This window comes from Zeus faber (assembly GCF_960531495.2).
Source record: "Zeus faber genome assembly, chromosome: 18".
Taxonomy (NCBI): Eukaryota; Metazoa; Chordata; class Actinopteri; order Zeiformes; family Zeidae; genus Zeus; species Zeus faber.
Window position 1 is genome coordinate 3,396,641 of NC_137210.1, and position 18,646 is coordinate 3,415,286.

The 18,646-nt window shown below is 42.2% G+C and overlaps 1 protein-coding gene across 1 annotated transcript in view; it reads left to right on the forward strand.

Moving 5' to 3' along the window:
* Window positions 1–18,646, forward strand: part of lrp1bb (low density lipoprotein receptor-related protein 1Bb) — a gene marked incomplete at both ends in the record, with an annotated part of 302,444 nt that overhangs the window by 161,722 nt on the left and 122,076 nt on the right. Inside the window, 7 exons of the mRNA XM_080019511.1 lie at window positions 315–497; window positions 4,108–4,308; window positions 7,247–7,492; window positions 11,620–11,817; window positions 13,668–13,872; window positions 15,576–15,740; window positions 16,278–16,522. Coding sequence (XP_079875637.1) covers window positions 315–497; window positions 4,108–4,308; window positions 7,247–7,492; window positions 11,620–11,817; window positions 13,668–13,872; window positions 15,576–15,740; window positions 16,278–16,522 — 1,443 coding nt within the window. The remainder of the gene's footprint in view (window positions 1–314; window positions 498–4,107; window positions 4,309–7,246; window positions 7,493–11,619; window positions 11,818–13,667; window positions 13,873–15,575; window positions 15,741–16,277; window positions 16,523–18,646) is intronic.

The following is an 18,646-nucleotide window of genomic DNA, read 5'->3' on the forward strand; positions in this document are numbered from 1 at the left end:
GGGAAAAATAAATAAATAACAACCCCCTTACGAAAACAAGCAAGATGCCGCAATTAAAATTGATTTCAGGAATCTGCGATCGACGTAAACAAAGTGGGGCAAAATGCAAGATGTCTGAAGCATCATTTGAAATTAGAAAGAAATAACAAAGGTTGCCGTGTTAATATGAAACACGTTTCAATCCTTTTCTGGATCAGCGTGCTCCTTATACAGATGAGAGGGAGGAGGGCAGCGCTGTCTCCTAAAGAACAAATTGGAAAGACGATTTGGTGGCAAATGCTGAATGTTTTTTTTTATTCTTAATTCTTTTTCAGTTTTCCCGTCCGTCATCGAGTGCAGTGTGGAGGAATTCCACTGTGTGGCGGAGGGGACCTGCATCCCGGAGCGATGGCGCTGCGACGGTGACAAGGACTGCGAGGACGGCAGCGATGAGGCGGGATGCGAGGGCACCAAAAGGATGTGCGACCCCAAGGCCAAGTTCACCTGCAAAGACACAGGTAGAAGAGTGTGTGTGTGCTCATTTGGGTTGTTAAATTTCAATTCCATCAATGTCAGACACAGTACATTACTGAAAATTCAGAGGTTTTTGAAAGTTTTTTAAAAATCGGATGTTTTTGAACTCACCATAATGCTAGAACCGGCAAATCGGCTCGCTTTCAGCTGATTACTGGAATTAAAAAACACTGCTGTTCTAGTGTGAATGGTTGGAGTTTACTGAATTTTCTAATATTTTTTCTCTCTAAAATACTTGTTTTTATTTTTTATTTTTACTTAAAAAAACCTCTGGTTGAAAACCACTGCTCTAATTAATGTCAGCCTACCCTTTGTAATGTTGTTTACACAGTCAATCCTGTTACATGTATATTGTTAATACTGTACTACAAGCCATTCAAGGTCATAGACAAAAAGTAATTGCAGTGATTTGAAAGGTCTGCAATTTCACATGCTTCCATGTGACGGACCATGTTTTTCTGGGCTGCTTCCCTTTGGTCAAAAACATCTCTTGCTGGCTCTGATTGGAAGTGCTGTGCAGGAGAAAGGAGCAAGCTAATGTCAAATCTCTTCAATCTGTGTACCATTTGGACAACAATTTCAGTGGAAGTAAATGTCTGAGGTTTTCACAAAGGGTGAATTATTATTATTATGAATAGCTACAAAAGAACACACTATGCACATAAAGTTTGCTAAAGACCTCAAATGAGACATCTCACCTCACCATGCAACTAACACCTGTTTTATGGTCGATAGATTGTGTTGTGTTTGCAAGTACTATGAGCTCCCAAATGGAACATATATAATTTTTTACGTACTGTATGCCTTTAATGGTGTTTGTGTCCATGTATACTGTATAGTGGGTTCTATATATTTGATTTCAGTTTCTTCTTTAATCTGAAATGCAAAAACTAAAAGCTTAGAATTTCCTTATAAATCATTTAATGATAAATTTTCCACACCGAGTAGCGAAGGGACCCACATAAATAAAAAAAGTTAACAGCACTTGTGAAGAAAAATGTCTCCCCGGACATGTTGCCCCATTTTTGTGTTGGATTACGAATGAGCTTTGGGCTTCCTTTTTTTTTGGAGTTCAATTTTCAAGGTCATTGTTAAAGTAAAGTGCTTATGAAAAAATAAATATTTCCCTCTTCTTCATGCTCCTTTTAACTCAAATGTGAATAATACAACATGTGGTATGGTATTTTCCCCATAGCTCCTATGCACCACAACTCCCCATCTGGCCTCTGCAGTGGTAGGCAGTGCCTACATGAGACACTCACTGGACGGAAGTGCAGTAGAAACTAAAGTCTTGTGTTTTCCATTCTGTTTATAAACTGTGAAATCAAGGTCAAATTGGCTGGCTTTAGTTGTTCTAATTTTTATCTACAGTTTACTGAGCCAAAGCAATTATCTCCCTGCTCTGCAATGTGCATGCCGTGGATATATGTCCTAATGGAATTGAGTTTGGTGAGACAGAAGGCAGATCCAAAGCAGAAATGATCTGCACCCGCTTCCTTCTGAACCATTCTTGCACCTTCACAATAGCTCGGCTTCTTCTAACCAGGCCTTGTTCCAAATGTTCCAATCAATAGCACAACCTCACTGAACGCTGGGCTGTTCAGAAACGTACCACTCTGTCGCAGCTTCTCATTGTGGTCCAACAGAGCAAACAATGTTAAGCTCACATTATAGTCACTTGTTTTGTGTATTCTCAGTAACTTCACATTTTATTAAAAATGACTTTTTGCAATTGCTGCAGTCCATCCAAAGTGTAATGGTGGCTGCAGTAGGTTGCCAGTAGGCGCGACTGTTTCTAGTCTCCTAATGTTAGTGCAGGTGTAGCCAAAAGAGCTGATTTGCGCTGGTCTGCGAGCATTACTTTTTTTTGAACATGTCATAAAGACTGTCTTATGAGATTGAGAACTTCCTATTTCTCACAAAAAGGAGGTTTAACGTTTTAAAATTTTTAAGACTTGTTTGCCCTGTTAGACTTTAAGCACAGCGAGAAGCTGCAGCAGAGTGGTAAGTTCCTCAATAGTAAAGTGTGCTGTGAGTTTGGGCAATTACTAATTATAAATTACTAACATATTAGTAATTTATATTGCTATTACTATTTATGTATTTAGTGATAATACATTACTAACAAACCAACATTTTTTTATGGTCTGGGCTAAAAAACAGCGAACCGATCCTTTAGCAGCATGTGGGAGATTTCCTTTTTTTTTTGTCCAACAGGTGAATGTGGAATACTACATAGAGCCATCTGACACGTTGGTATCCACTGTGTTTGAAATCCAAAAAAGAGTGCAGAAACTTTCCCACGCACACACACTCACATACACAAACCAGCACGCGTGCTTGCACAGGCTCTTACGTGGTTCCCATGCCTTCGCAAGTCTCTAAAGTCTCCCACGTTGGCATGCGCTCATCCAGCACTGAGCGTGAAACCTGTGGGATCCCATCCCACTCCATCCCATCGCTCACGATTCGGCTCTTGATGAAAAAGCCGTGAATTGGGACGCGCTGCGGTCCAAGCCTCACCTGGCAGAGTGCATTAACGATGATACGTCCTGGCATCCCAGCGCTGCTTCCTTATCAGTGGTTCCACTTGCCTTTTACCAACGTGTACAGTGAAGGGAATTACAGATAACACCCTTGTGCAGGTTTTTAGGCGAAGACGTATTGATCTTCCGCGGATTTCCACATGAAGTGGAGCGTTTAGCTCAGAACTAAGGCTGCGTTTGTTGTGTTTGATCGAAGCTCCCAGGGAAAGGAGATTGGCACTTTTGCTGCGTGTTTATTCCTTGGAAATGATTCTGTGTCTGAGTGAAGTCAAACAGCGGATGGATTAATGGTTATGCGTCAAAATTTGTTCTGAATATATTGTAGCTGCATTCAACACAACAAACTTTTTTATTGTTACTCATTATAAAGACGCAAGTTGTATTGTTTAAATGACTCATCTTTCGAACGGATGCCGGAAGGTGCATTTTCCTAATTTCACAGGAGTTGGGCTTGTTTATTCCCTCCACAGCCTTGCAGTGAGCTAACACAGTTAGCAGCCTGTCACTACCTCCATCCTGGATGCACAGCGATGAAATTGGTCCTGGCCTTCACGTCTGAATCAGGTTTAGACAGGCAAAAAGCAGATTCTCTCCAAAAAAAACCCCAAAACCTGCTGTACCCTTTTAACCAAAGATCACCTTGGAATTTCAATTGCATTAAATCTTGTAGAAGACTCATGACAACCGATGAAAAAAAACCCCACTAATTAATTTATAGGTCTTTACATCTTTATCTGTATTTCAACAAAAGAGAGAATAAATGTCTTTCCTGTGGTGGAAATGATGCCGAGGGCTGTCATCAGTTTATTACGTTTCTCAGCGCCCTCTACGTTGGTTCCGCTGTCTCAGAATGACAACCGCATTGAAGAGTCCCCGTCCCCGTCCCCGTCCCCGTCCCCCACCCCCTGCAACAACTGCTTGGCAGGACCAGAGGAGAAGCTCTGTTGGCATGTGTGATAGGGCGCTCTTTAATCCAGATCAATAGGAATTTGGGGCTAACTTCCAACGCTTTTGTCCAAATGTCCATGTCTCCGATACGTCCTCGCAGGCAAGTGCATCACCAAGAGCTGGGTGTGCGATGGCGACATCGATTGCGAGGACCGCTCGGACGAGGAGTCCTGCGAGACGGCCGTGTGTAAGCCGCCCAAGTACCCCTGCGGCAACGACACCTTGGCCTGCCTCACGCCGGACAAGATCTGCAACGGCAAGGTGGACTGCGCCGACCGCTCGGACGAAGGCCCCGTCTGTGGTAAGACGCAAAACACTAAATACGCACGTGCGTGCGTGCGTGTGCATGCATGCATGTGTGTGTGTTGCTGTTTTGGCTGGTATGCTTGGTTTGTGTCCTTCTGCCAAGACATCTTCAAGGGGTTATGCCAAGAAAGAAAAAATGAATAAGACTGTTGGTGTTTCCTAACAGAACAGACGCGTACTTGGCCCTCGTTGGGCGTCTTGAAGGGGAAGAAATTCATTTGGCAAAAGTAATAGATGAAGAATAAGAAGATGAATAACCGACAGTACCATCGCAATTAAACTCGTATCGTTTCTCTCCCGGAAACGTTGCGATTGTCCCCACAAGCCGTTTGGTTGCAATCCCTTACCTGCGTCATCGACCTGTCACCAAATTATTGAAGCGGAAACATTCTTTTTACGTCCCTTCAGGCCTTTTCATTTCCCTCCATGGAACCTGAGAACACAGGGCCCAGCCAGACTCCTCAGCTCAATTGTGCTAACCGCTGGCTTTTGTATCCCACCCGCTGTAATAACGCGGGATCTGATGGAACTTCTCCCAGTGGACCCATCACCGCATCCCCTCACCTCACCTAGCTCAGGGCCTGATGAGACGGCGGTGTTTGTTGATTCAGAGACCAAAAGGAAGTGTGAATAGCCCCGGACCTCTAATCTCTTTGAGTGAGCTGTGTAAACACAGAGGTCCATCTCCAGGGCTGTCGATAACAGAGCCTCATGTGGGATGGGGGGGGGGTCTCCGAACCCCCCAGTCCCTGTGTGTTATGGCGGCTACGGGGGATGGGAAGAAAACAAAATAAATAACCAGGCCGCCGACTTAACCACAAGCTCCCGCCAAATTAGGTCACAAACAAGGCAGACCTTGAGTGTCCTGATTGATTTGGTGCCACCTCAGCAGTAACCGCGTCTCCTTTGGAACCACTCTTCTTCATTTCTTTTCCCCCGGGCGCGTAACTGCTCCCCAGATCCCACAACCGGGGGGTCTCAATGGCAGCGACGGAACGGTGGAAAAACCCGAGTCCGGACCGGTCCCTTTTTTACGGCAATATGGAATTTTCATCTTCCGACAACCGGTCTATGGCAAGCCATTTTAACATAGTAACCTGTATATTTAGTAACTACTTGCTATTCCAACAGTTACTAGTAACGATTTAAGTCAAAATGTATTAGATACTAGTACTTATATGTTAGATATTAGTAACTTTTCCAATTGTTATTAATAACTATTGTGATGTTTCTAGTCACAATTTGGACAATTCTGTCATTGAATCCTATGGGGCTAAGTTTTAGATATTAAATATTGCCTCTGACTAGTACAGTATCTATTCCAATTGTTACTAGTATTTTTTTCAATTTAAAAAGTCTTTTATCAACAAGCCATTTTGTCTAGTAATTTTGCATGACTGGTAAAAATATTGTTACTGGTAAAGAAAAAACATTACTTGTAACAACAGGAAAAGGCACTATGGTCATTAACGAATAAGTACCAGCACTATATCTATAGTGACTAGTGAAATTAGAACATAGAGACATTAGTATCAATGCGAATAGATACTAGTCAGAGGCAAATATTTAAAATCTCAACCATGGAACCCAAAAACATTGCAATAGGTACTAGTGACATGTGTAATGGTTAGTAGTATCTAATAAATAAGTACTAGTACCTAATACATTTTGACTCGTAAAACTAGAACAGTTGCTAGTAACTGTTGGAATAACAACTAGTAACTAAAATATAAATACTAGTAACTTTTATAAAGTGACTAGTTTGTCCTATGGATTAAATGTGAAAACAGCTTCCCATACCACGTGGCCTCAGAGAAGAGAGAAGCATATCCATCGTGTGCGAAGAAAAGTCATTCTCATGTTATTATTTTATTACTTTATTATTTTTATTACTATTATTTTTACTATTTTTATTCATCATTACCGCTGAGTGAAGGAATGCCAGCCCTCCCCAGGCAGCCTTCCCCAGTAGTTGGACCAATACTTCTTTATCACGCTCAACTCACAGACTCGCAGCTGAGAGCAAGTGTTGATGCTCTGCAAAGCATCACATTTAAAAAAAAAAAAAAAGATGACGAAATAAACCCTGGATTCAGTAGCATGACATGATTGTGATAAGCCCCGGTGCAAATATTATTTTGTATCCCCCCGCACGCGTGCGCACACAAACACACAGACACACACAGACACACACAGACACACACAGTCACGCACGCACGCACATACACACACACACACACAGACACACACACACACACACACACACACACACACACACACACACTAACACTAGCCATTATCGCACGGTGCTTCTTTCTTCTTTCTTTTAATAATTAATGGAGTAAAATAAAATAGCCTACATCTAAAATAAAAACACACTGTTTTTTTTATTTGGAGCAATTGGGCCCAATCGCTGGCGCGCCGATGAGATCCCCGCCCCCCTACATTTTTTGGATAAATTGACCAATTGTGTGTTTAGGATTATATAAAAAGTGTCTTCAGCTATTTTACTCAGAGAGCTATCTTATTCTAGGGATTGCTTTGAGTGAAATAAGTGTCTCCTATCTGTGGAGTTTCCTTTTATTTGTTTTATTCAAGATACTAGATCATTTCTGTCACAAGATTTTTATCTTTGTTGAAAATTTGTTTTACAAATTTTGACAGATCAGTTAGTTTGATTGATCTAAGGATGTGGCAAAAACTACCAATAACCAGTACAATAGTCCATTTGTTTTACATAATCATATGATATTTAGTGGCGTTTAAGCTGCAACGCTGTTTACATCATGTCAGATAACAACGCTTTTTTTTTAAATGCACCAACTTATTGACTTGTTGTGTAGACCTCAAGCCAAATATTGAAAAAAAAAAAATCAGTTCAGTTTTTCTAAACAGGCTTTTCTTATTATTTTTATTTTGGACTTCCTTCACAGATAAGTGTCTGGTGGCCCGGGGAGGCTGCAGCCACCAGTGCACAGTGGCACCAGGTAAGGGCGTGGTGTGCTCTTGCCCGCCGGGTCTCCACCTGGACTCCAGCAACAAGACATGCGAAGCGGTGGACTACTGCAGCCGTCACCTCAAGTGTAGCCAGGTGTGCGAGCAGTACAAGACCACCGTGAAGTGCTCCTGTTACCCGGGGTGGAGGCTGGACCCCGACGGAGACGGCTGTCACAGCACAGGTAGAGAGACGATCTCACGTCGCCGTGTCATAATCATCAGTACGCTTCTTTGTGTTTGGATGATTGTCAGGATGTATGTGTTTGTCAGTCGTAGTTTAACGATGCTGCATCCATTTTCGTAAATCGATGGAGGTTTAATTACAGTATTGCAATGCTGCATTGTAATACAGTAAAATTCGACTACAGTTGTTGTGTCATATTTGTACAAGAGGAAAAGGGCATCAACAGAATAATTCAATCCTATATTTTGCAATCAGGAAATTTGTTTTTGTCAACTGTTCCGGTGTCTCCAGCACCGAGATAGCGACAGGCTGTGTGCTAACTGTGTTAGCTCAATGTAAGGGTGCGGGGGAATCAAGTAGCCTAGCTCCCATGAAATTAGGGAAATGCACCTTCGAGCATCATAGACGCTGAGTTATGGAGAAGCTAGAAATGCATCTTGCGTCTTTAGGACGAGTACAAATAAAAACATACAAAGTAGATCTCAGTTTGCATATAACATGTAATTTTTATCTTTACTTATCATAATCATGCAAGATGGAGCTAGGCTAGGTGATTCCCTCTGCGGCCTAGCGTTGAGCTAACACGGTTAGTATGCAGCCTGTCACTTTGTCGGCACTGGACACACAGGGATGAAATTGATATTGACCCTCTGGTCTGAATCTGTAACAGATAAAAAGTGAAATACCTTTAATAGCAACTAGCAAATAGTACATGCTCTTTGTGCCTATGTTGACATTTTTAATGCCTATTGATGTGTATTTGTGTCTCTGTGTTTCATTTGAGTTATATGACACTGTATTTATCGGCATGATTTTGTTGCCCCCCCCCCCCGTGAAATAGTGATCAAGTACAAATAGCTTTTTTTTCATTTCACAAGTTGGCTTTGTTAAAAATCAATAGATGCCAGAAATGTGTGAATATTGTTGAGAAAAAAAATCAGCTTGAGTTTGTGTATAAAGAATGCATCTTAGCAAGGCATCTAAAATATTTTAATGGGGAATCTACAACATCGGTGAAGTGTCAGCTCGCACAAAAAAAAACAGCCCGCCCTCACGCCTGCATCTTTCAGTGCAAGCGTCGCCGTGCAGGTAATTGGGACAGCGGAGTGAACAGTCTACAAAGGGAAACAACAGAATTTGGGCTCATGTGGGCCCCTGCCCCGGGGTGCTGCGGAGGAGGCAAAGACGAGGCGGTCGGATGAACGGCAGAAGTTGGTGATTTGGGGGTACTGTCAGTTCAAATTTAATCAGCATTAAATCCGAGGAGGCATCGAGGCGATGAGCCCAGTCCTCTCCTATCTCCATCGATCCGCAGTTGAGGAAGGTGCCGTGTTTTCTCCTTTCTCTCCTCTCTCTCCTTTGCCTCCTCATTTTGGCTTCATGGACGTCCTCCAACACATGCTTTCAGCAGCTTACTATCGCATTAAAAACCCTAACTCTCCAAACATACTGATTGTGAATATTCAATAATCTATTTGATGAGGTAGGCTTCTTGGAAGGAGATAGATGCCCGCACCCTCTTGGCTTGTCGCACTCAGATTTATGGAGCTCTTTTTGATTACCCGGTTCTCTATTTCCTGCCAAGATTGATGGCAGTTTCGGCTCTAATCTTACATTAAAGTAGGAATAGGATATGCAGTTTTCCCTGGAAGCAGTTCAGAATTGTACAGCGCCAACATAAATCAAATTTTGCATAAAAATACAAACACCCTCATTTAATCTTGACAAAGGTGTTATTGGATTCCATGTGAAGTTTTCCGAGCGCTGGCCGTGCCGTGCATTTGCATTGCAGATCCGGCGTCTGAGTAAATAAGTAATCATGGAGTGTGTTGAGAAGAATCTTGGTCATGCGGTGATGCTTGCGCCTCTGTTTAGTATTTCCATTAGGTCCCGTTTGGCTGCAGTGCCGCCTATGCTGTCTTTGCTGCTGAGAGGCTTGTGGGGTTCTTTGAAAATAAATATTGCAAGTGTGTTTGCGAGATGATGAGCATGGGCTTGTATAAAGGTAGACACACATGTAATGTGATGTATTTATGTTATGTATATATTAATGCCAGTGTGCAAGAACATGTTTTTGGAACGGTGGACTAGATGGTTGTTGGCCTGTATGATAAATCAACTAGTTGGCATCAAAAACAAAAAAAGTAGAATGAAAAGCGCATTTGAATGGAAAGGGAAAAAAAACAGGGCTAATTGTGAAATTTCGATTAACAACCGCTTGTGATTTCACATGAAGTGAATTTAATAATATTTAAATTATACTGTACAGTCCATCGATGTGGAAGACCGTGCTCTTTTGGGAGCACCTTAATACCTGATCCTGTCTTAGCGATTACTAGTACATATCAATATTCATATTAATATTGATATTACTATTATTATAGCATTACTTATTGCACTAACATAATCATTAAAAAAAAAACAGCCCTGGCTATCTAAAGTCATGTCAACGTCAATACGGCCATGACCGCCTCAGCATAATTTATATCGAACTTTGGATTACAGAAGTTATGTTTTCTTGGCAATTATGTTAATGCAATATACTGTAATCTCTTCATAGAACATAATCGTTTTCATGTCTTGATAAAGGCTAAGTCCTTTTATCAAGGTTCCAGAAAGTATTTTAGTCTTTTTAATTGTCAGTAATGGAATGCAGCCTTATGTATTAATGGCAATACTGTACATCTTGCTTTGACTATGAAGTTTAACATTTATATTAGAGTACCATTCATGTGGAATTTGGCTTATTATCTAAGTGCTAATACAAATGTATGCTGGGATATGCAGGTAATTATAGATGTAAAGGCGTAGTTCTTACTCTGATCTCTATTTAAACTCAGAACTGTTTTTAGTGTTTTTATTTTTCGACCCAAATACAATGTTCCTACAAACAATGTAAGATTCAATGTCTTCATAGTTTCCAGGGCTTATGACAATCACAGTGACTTACACCAAGTAAATGAAAGAAAGACGTCACTAGTCCAGGCACTCACACAGTTCCTCCACGGCTTCACTGCTCCACTTTCTTCTCTCCTCACAATAGGTTGAGGATACAGGCTGACTTTCTGCCTGTATCAGGTGGAGCAAGACGTGCAGGTTTCCCAGTGTAGCGCGGGGAACAGAGTGATACACGACACGTTGTGGATAGTGGTGTAGCAGTACTCCAGTGTGTTCTCCTCTAAACTGCTTGTAGTTACTAAACTGTCTTTTGGAAGTCTGTGTCTCAAATTCCTTTTTTTAAAGACTCAGAGAACAATAACTAGAGAGTGCCTGTCTCAGCGCAGCCAAGCAGATGTGCCAGGTCTGAGCCGCTGCGCGCCGCCATCTTAAGCAATGACACGCTTGTCTATGACCAATCATAAGTCTGAAGTGCTATCAAGGGACCCTAGCGGAAATGAGAAATGCAACATTTTTTAATAACTTCTCCTACAAATCCACATTTGGATCATACTTTTATGACGGCGCGTGTCGGAACGGCCCCGAATTGAAACCTTTTGCTGTTATTGTTAGAACTAAAAATAGGTTTCCTGCCTGCACTTCGTGCTGGACCCCTAATAACACAACTTTTATTCAGATGCCTCACAGCTATCTTGCACTTGTATCTGGTTGAATTCAGAAACAGGTGCGCAGGCACTTAAGTTCAAGGTTGCTAAAATGGTCGATGTATTCTTTGATTGTTTGTAGCCTCTTGTGTAAGTCGCTTTGGACAAAAGCATCTGCTAAATGAATCAATTTAAATGTAAATATGTGTGGTGATGTTGGTCACTTTAGCTCCCATTGTGTTTTTTTTAATGGGGTCTTGTTGGCCGGCTCCCATAGCATGTAACATGTATGCTGTATAGATACAGGGCAGTATGTTTAGGCCTTGCTCGTGCCTACGAGCCTCCAAGAGGGTGGATGTTAAGTGTGTTTCAATATGATTAATGTCATTGCAGAATAAATTCACCATTTATAAACAGAATACACCAACGGAAGCTGAATATGAACAAATGACGGAATATTAACAACATAAGAGAATTAGTTTGAATTTGAACTGTATGAACCCGAAAGGTGTACATGCTTGGGTCACATCGGCATGATCCTGTATAAACAGTTTCTGTTTTCTCGTCCATCTCCTTCGACCAGATCCCTTCGAGGCTTTCGTCATTTTCTCCATCCGTCATGAGATCAGACGGATAGACCTTCACAAGCGCGACTACAGTCTGCTGGTGCCCGGCCTGAGGAACACCATCGCGCTGGACTTCCATTTTAATCACAGCCTCCTGTACTGGACAGACGTGGTCGAAGATAAGATCTACAGAGGGAGGCTCTCTGAATCTGGAGGTACACACACACACACACACACACACACTTGTGCACACTCAAAGATGCGCGCACACACACACACACACACACACACACACACACATAATATGCCCACAGGACACACGCTCAGGGTTCACACACAAAATAATAAATCACTGAGGAAAAATTTTTCATCCTTCGCGCTCTCAATTGATGACCCTGAATCAGAAAAGTTGTATAAAATGTACACTATTTTAAAATGAAATGTGACGTTGTATATCAACTTTGATTCGCTTCCCCTTAACCTGTTTTTAATGTATCTTGTTATTTTCATTATTTCATTATCCTACTTTGTGAATGCATTTTGCTTGTTTGCTTTGCTGTTATTGTTAATATTTGATGGCTTTTTTTTAAGTAAATCATGTCGTGTATAAAAGGGGCTGTACAAATAAAGGTTATCAAAAATAATAATAAATCTTAATATAAAAAAAACAAAAACATGTACTAATATTAACCACAATTGTGATTTTAAACACCATAGGATATATCTAGAACTTCTTTCATGTCCCTTTCCAAGCTGCCTGTCGACTCACTGAATTTATATTGAGTTTAGGAGATTAGAAAAGCAGGATTGGCTTTAAACCCAGCAAAATCTGGTCTGCTGAAAGCAGCCTCTCGACGTTCAATTTTGAGACAGCAAGCGTATCCCAGAACGCACTTATGCACCGTTACAACCGAAACAGCCTTCAACTCCCATAAAAAGGTTTTCTACGGACGGCCTTCGCCTACACCTTTACTACTTTACACGCCTGTAGATTCATTCCTACAGTCTCAACGCACATGTGCATGGATCTACTATTCAGCGAGGCGATACCGTCTCCCCCCATTGAGCAATATATCTCAGAATGGCCCGGACCAAAACGCTGAGGGACCGAAAAGTCCACAGCGTCTGCAATATCTCAAAGAACGATGAATTAGAACTTCTCGGCAGGCTCTTTATTTTCGTAGCTGCCGGGAGATTCTGAGCGTCTGTGAGAGCTCCCACCGTCATCTCCCTCAGCGGAGCCATGGAAGGCGTCTCTCTGCTGTACCTATTTCTCTCTTTTGTGAAGAGTACACAAAAGCCCCGGCATCCAAGGATAATTGTAAACAGCTGGATTATAGGCAGTCTGGGAAAGTTTTTTTTCATTTTTTTTTTCATGTATTATAGAAGACTGTAGAAAGCATTCTCCTTCATGACAAAGTGCTTTCCTCAATACTTTTTCTGGGTTTTCCATTTTCTTCTTTTATTTACATTATTTACAATGCAACATGAGCTGCCGCTTGGCTACTTCCTATAAGCCTTGAAATGGGCAAGAAACTCTCTCGGATGAGTCATTGATACATATAATTAGTGTTGGTGTGGGAAAAATATACAAGTACACCCAGTGTACTTGTCAAAAGTTGACGCCAAGTGCCAAAGTGCACTGTACATATAAAATGAATCTATATTTAGCAAACAACTTCACTATTTCCCACCCCAAATACTCTCAGGAACTGCGTTTGCTGGGCTGCTGAATAAGACAATGTTCCCAGCCATATGTTCTCTACTAGATTTTTGATTTTCGCCACAGAAATGGCTACTCGGACACCGATCTGACAGAAAAACACAATATCTTGTTTAATGTATATTCAACGATTTTGTAACCGAGGGCCACTGCACCGTCCGATAGCATACATTCATCATGCAGGATAATGCGTCATTGGGAAATTAACTTGAAATTGAAGCGTATTAAATAATATCTCTTATTGGGAAAAACACTTGTGAAACCAATAACCACACACACATCAATAGCCACGCACGCATCACACTGCCTTGAGTTGACAGTCGGCGTTGTCGATCATTTCAGGGGTGACAGGTATCGAGGTGGTTGTCCAGCACGGACTGGCCACCCCGGAGGGCCTGGCCGTGGACTGGATCGCGGGGAAACTCTACTGGATCGACAGCAACCTGGACCAGATCGAGGTGGCCAAGCTGAACGGAGACATGCGCACAGCGCTGATCGCCGGAGGCATGGAGCACCCACGGGCCATCGCTCTGGACCCAGGACAAGGGTATGCCACGCGCCAAGGGGTCTAGTCGCCAGGATTGCCGGAGTACCGCAAAAAAAAATTCTACGTATTTCTCACTTGGGCAACTGCCTTGATATATGAAGATGTCTGCTATGTTAGGGTCCATTAAGGCCACAGAAGTGGGACTCATCATTACCAGCCCTGTTGACTAAACTCTGACACTGACAAGTAGGGTAGCTCAGCTGAGCCCGGTCTGATCCCACCCACACACACACACACACACCCACATGCTTTGATAACAATCCTGTATCTCTTCTGCACTCAAAGACTATTTCTCACAACAACAAAAAAGCACATCTTGAGCAGTTGGTTGAAATAAAAACAGCAGCAAATACGTTTTGTGCTTATTTGTGCGAGGTGCCCCGTGGAGCACCATATGCGAGGTTTTGTTGGTTTATTCAGCCGAGGCGCATGTTCCTCTGTTTGTAGTCTATCTATGGCTTTAAAATGGCACACTCTGCCCTTAGTTGGCAGGCATTTCGCGTTAAGCAGAAACTGTGTCGCATTAGTGATTCGTAAAAGGTACTAATAGAAGCTGAAGTTTGTTGTTGCTTTTGTGCTATGGCCTGTCAACGTTATAAAGTCTTGTGATGTACGGTGGTTCAACAAAGGCTAATAACCATAACGTCTCACCTTCTGAGGAATCTGCTGTTAACATTTACATCAATTCCATGGCTAGGACACATCGTGGAGATGCTGTGTGGTTGTTTAAAAGCATTACCTGCCCTGGATTAGAGTGCTTGTGATTGTGTGCTTGATATGCACTTAGTGTATTACAAATCGTTAGGCATGTCTGAAATATATTTAACACCCTTAAAAAATTATCAGCCGGCTCATGCACTCTCATATTCTTATAGTATCACTGTTTCACAACTGGGGAGGATGGCTGCGTTTCATAGCCGGACAAAGTAGGATTAATGGATGCTTTTGGTGCCTAACGGCACAATTCCATCCCAGGGCAATAATTCTAATCTAATTACTTGAATCCACTCAAAGGAGCGGGCAATTGATTGGGAAGGGCTGATTCAATGAATAGTGCTATTGATCCAGACAAAGATATTCCTTTCCCAACGCTGTTCCATTGTCGTCGTCTTGTGGTTTAAGCCCGAAAGAGACGATTGACCATCTTCAGGTCCCTCTGACTTTGCGGATGAAGGCAAAGACTTCTATGTTTAGTGGCTTTGATGGTCAGAGCAAAGACAGTGTTCATTTTCAGGCCTCGTTGAGCTGTGAAAAGTCATAAAAAAAAGCAGATGGCCTCCCTTCCCTTGCCAATGTCACAGATGTTGTGGGGTAACACCAGTCGGTCCGGTGCTGTTCTCAGCTTGCCAGTGCCTGCGTTCATGGGCCCCGTTACAGCAGCTTTGTGGATGTAATTCTTGTGGATTACAATGTAAGTTCATTAACAAAGGAGCGAGAATGGCTCGCTCATTGTTTGCCGATGGCTGTACCATTGTCTAACAGAGATTCAAAAATTTGAGTTCTAGCTGACTCTTTACCTATCTATCCATCCCTCTATTTATTTATTCTATTTATGGCCCTTGATGTATTTATGTGTGTTATCATAGAATTATTATTATTATTATTATTATTATTATTATTATTATTATCATTTACTCATTCTCTGCTGTGTGCTTTAAAGTCAGATTAACCTCTCTCCCACTGTCTCTGCTCATGCCGCCAAGGATCCTCTTCTGGACGGACTGGGATGCCACCTTTCCCCGCATCGAGGCCGCATCAATGAGCGGAGGCGGCAGGCACATTGTGTTTAAGGACATGGAGATCGGGGCCTGGCCTAATGGACTGACGCTGGATCACTTGGAAAAAAGGATTGTTTGGACTGACGCACGGTATGCCGTTAGTGTCCACAACACGTGCAGAATCTATTAGGTCAAAATTATAGCTTAAGATATGTTATTCTGCTGCTGAGTGTTCACCAGTTTTTCTTAAGTATGTCACCGCGAGAGATACTAACTGGGCCTCTGCTGTCCCAACGGGCTAACTGGACCACCCATGTGAAGTTGCACCATCATGCTATGAGTACTTTTTTTTTGGTGGAGTTGGTCTCTGACAATCGTGATGGACTTGCGTGTGCAAGAGTTTTGTACTTCAGTTCAAAGCTTTTCAGTGGTGTTCAGTACTTATTGCTACTGAAATCACACACCAAACACAGCTTCACGCAGAGACCCACATCTCACGGCCAGCACTTCTGTCCATCTGTATTGTGTACATGTCTTTTCTGAGTAAGTCATCTTTGAGTGGCCACCACCATGCTTGAATTTTAGTAGGCAAAATGGTGTCTGGGCTAGAAAATCCGGAAGGAGGGCAGTAGCAATCATTTTTAATGAATGATGTTCCTTCTCTTCTTGTTTTTCCCTTCCAAACAGCTCGGACGCCATCTACTCTGCCCTTTACGACGGCAGCGAGGTCATTGAGATACTGAGGGGCCACGAGTACCTGTCCCACCCCTTTGCAGTCTCCCTTTTCGGAGGCAACGTCTACTGGACAGACTGGAGGACCAACACCCTGGCGAGGGCTAACAAGTGGACGGGCCACAACGTCACGGTCATCCAGAAGACCAGCGCCCAGCCCTTCGACCTGCAGATCTTCCACCCCAGCCGACAGCCCCAAGGTAAGATCCGGGAATCAAACTGAGCACTGAGGAAGCGCTGCGATGTGCTGTGTCAGCGCAATCTGGGCCAGAATATACTTTGAGGTGGATTTTGCTTACTTTAGAATGAACTTATCTGGCACAATAGAGCCATTTGGAGTGGCTTAAAAGTGCAAATTTTGCCCATGCAGCCACATGTAAAAGGCATGAAAGGAAATGCTTAAGTAATAGAAAAGTAATAGGGAAGGTTCCACTACATCGTCGATGCAGACCATCTGTTAACAGCCAACAGTAAATTTTCATATTTGGCGGCGGGAGTTGAAACTGACTACCCCAGCTAAATTTGGCTGTAATAAGCTACCTGAGCCCTACTGGATGCTGTCTGAGGGCACTTTTTTCTGTCTTGCTTTCCCTCCGGATGCAAGGAGAGGGACAGCAAAGCATAATAGAATAAATTTTGTCTCCTGGCTCTGCCCTCATTGTGCCTATCAATCATGTGGCTTCTCAGCCTGCCCACAGTGAGCCTGTGTCTGAGTGATTAGAAAAGGTGTTCATGCAGAGAATTAGCTTGCATTAATGGTAGCCCTGGATGTGCCTTTCTTTTTTTTTCTTATCACGCAAATTATTATAATTGGTCCATGCTAATATATCTAGCCATTAAAAATATTGTAGAACGAATCGGAGCAAAACAAAAAAGTATGAGAGTCGCACTTTGCGTCCACGTCTCATGGTCTTGGGGAGTCAGAGGTCAAAGGCTGTGGCTTAAGATACAATTAGAGATGTACTAGGGCTGCCCCCAAATGCTCTACCAAACATTAGTCGACGAGATGAGTAGACCAAGTCTTTCATTGGTCGGTTGGCCGCAGTAAAAAAAAACCTCCATTCAGGAGCTGCGGCTTGTCAAAATGAATGCGAGAGGGCTTCTCATTGAAATGAAAAAGAAAAAAGAAATGTTCAGTCTCCTTGCTTGTTGTTCTGACACATTCAGAAGAATAAGTATAGCTTTTGCTGAGCGGCTTTTGCTGGTAATTACCAGGCGGCTTCCTTCATGCGTGCATACAGTGCTAAATTAAATTAATATTTTAAAGGCTGGTTCTAAGTTATTGTGTTGGTGTTACTGATAAATCAACAAAATGTTCAGTCCCCTTGCTGGTTGTTCCAACACTTTCAGAATAGGGATGTTCCTAACGACTTCCTAACGAAACCAGGACCTTCTATTTCCAGGACAGGAAATGGAAGTTTAAACTTAGACTAGTCTAAAAGTCCGGAAAAATATTGTGTATATTATAAAAAATATTGCTTATGTCATAAGAGCCATTTCCAACCGTTAATCACATTCTTCAATAACCAAATTGTATTTTAAATGTCCTGATGGACCGGGGTGCGTTGTAAAGCCGGCGGCTGGGATCCCGGCCGGGGCAGTGAAGTAACAGAGTCCATGAACCCGGGAAATGCGCCCGATGAGGTGTCCCAAACAAGGGGACACCGACACCCGGAAAACAATCTTCCATACGCCATATTTCAGTGCAAATTATGTCAATATGTGATTTAAATGTGTACATTAATAAAATAATCATACTGCCTAATAAGTTTAACTGATGTAATGTTTACCCATTGTAATTAATAGGCGGCTTGCTCCTCGCATGCATGTAAATTAAATTATTATTTTAAAGGCTGGTTATTAGGTTTTGTATTTCTCTGTTATATCACCTAGTGTTAACAATGTTAGTTATAACATTCTTTCTCAGCTCTGGAACTCAAACCATTTTCGGATGGAAAATATTAAGTCGGGGGCACCCCTAAAATGCAGAGTGCATTGTTATTACATGATCTATATGGAGTTATTCTGCATCCATCTTATTGGTTATTAATTAGTTTTTTCAGTAATGCCATTTCTTCCCCGTGAACATCTCCGGAACTGTCTCAGCACAATGGTTAATCAATTTTGGAGGAACCAAGCCAACGTTTTTCACAAAAAAGATACAGGTTGCAGATATCCTGCTTGACAGATGGCCCACATATAACAGCCAATTTTTATTGAATATGCAGAGCAGCTCACGAGATATCCTGCCAAGATGAGATTAATGGCCAAAAAAATCTTTTTTCATTCATTGTCTCATTTTTTTGACGTTAATCATTTCTTGC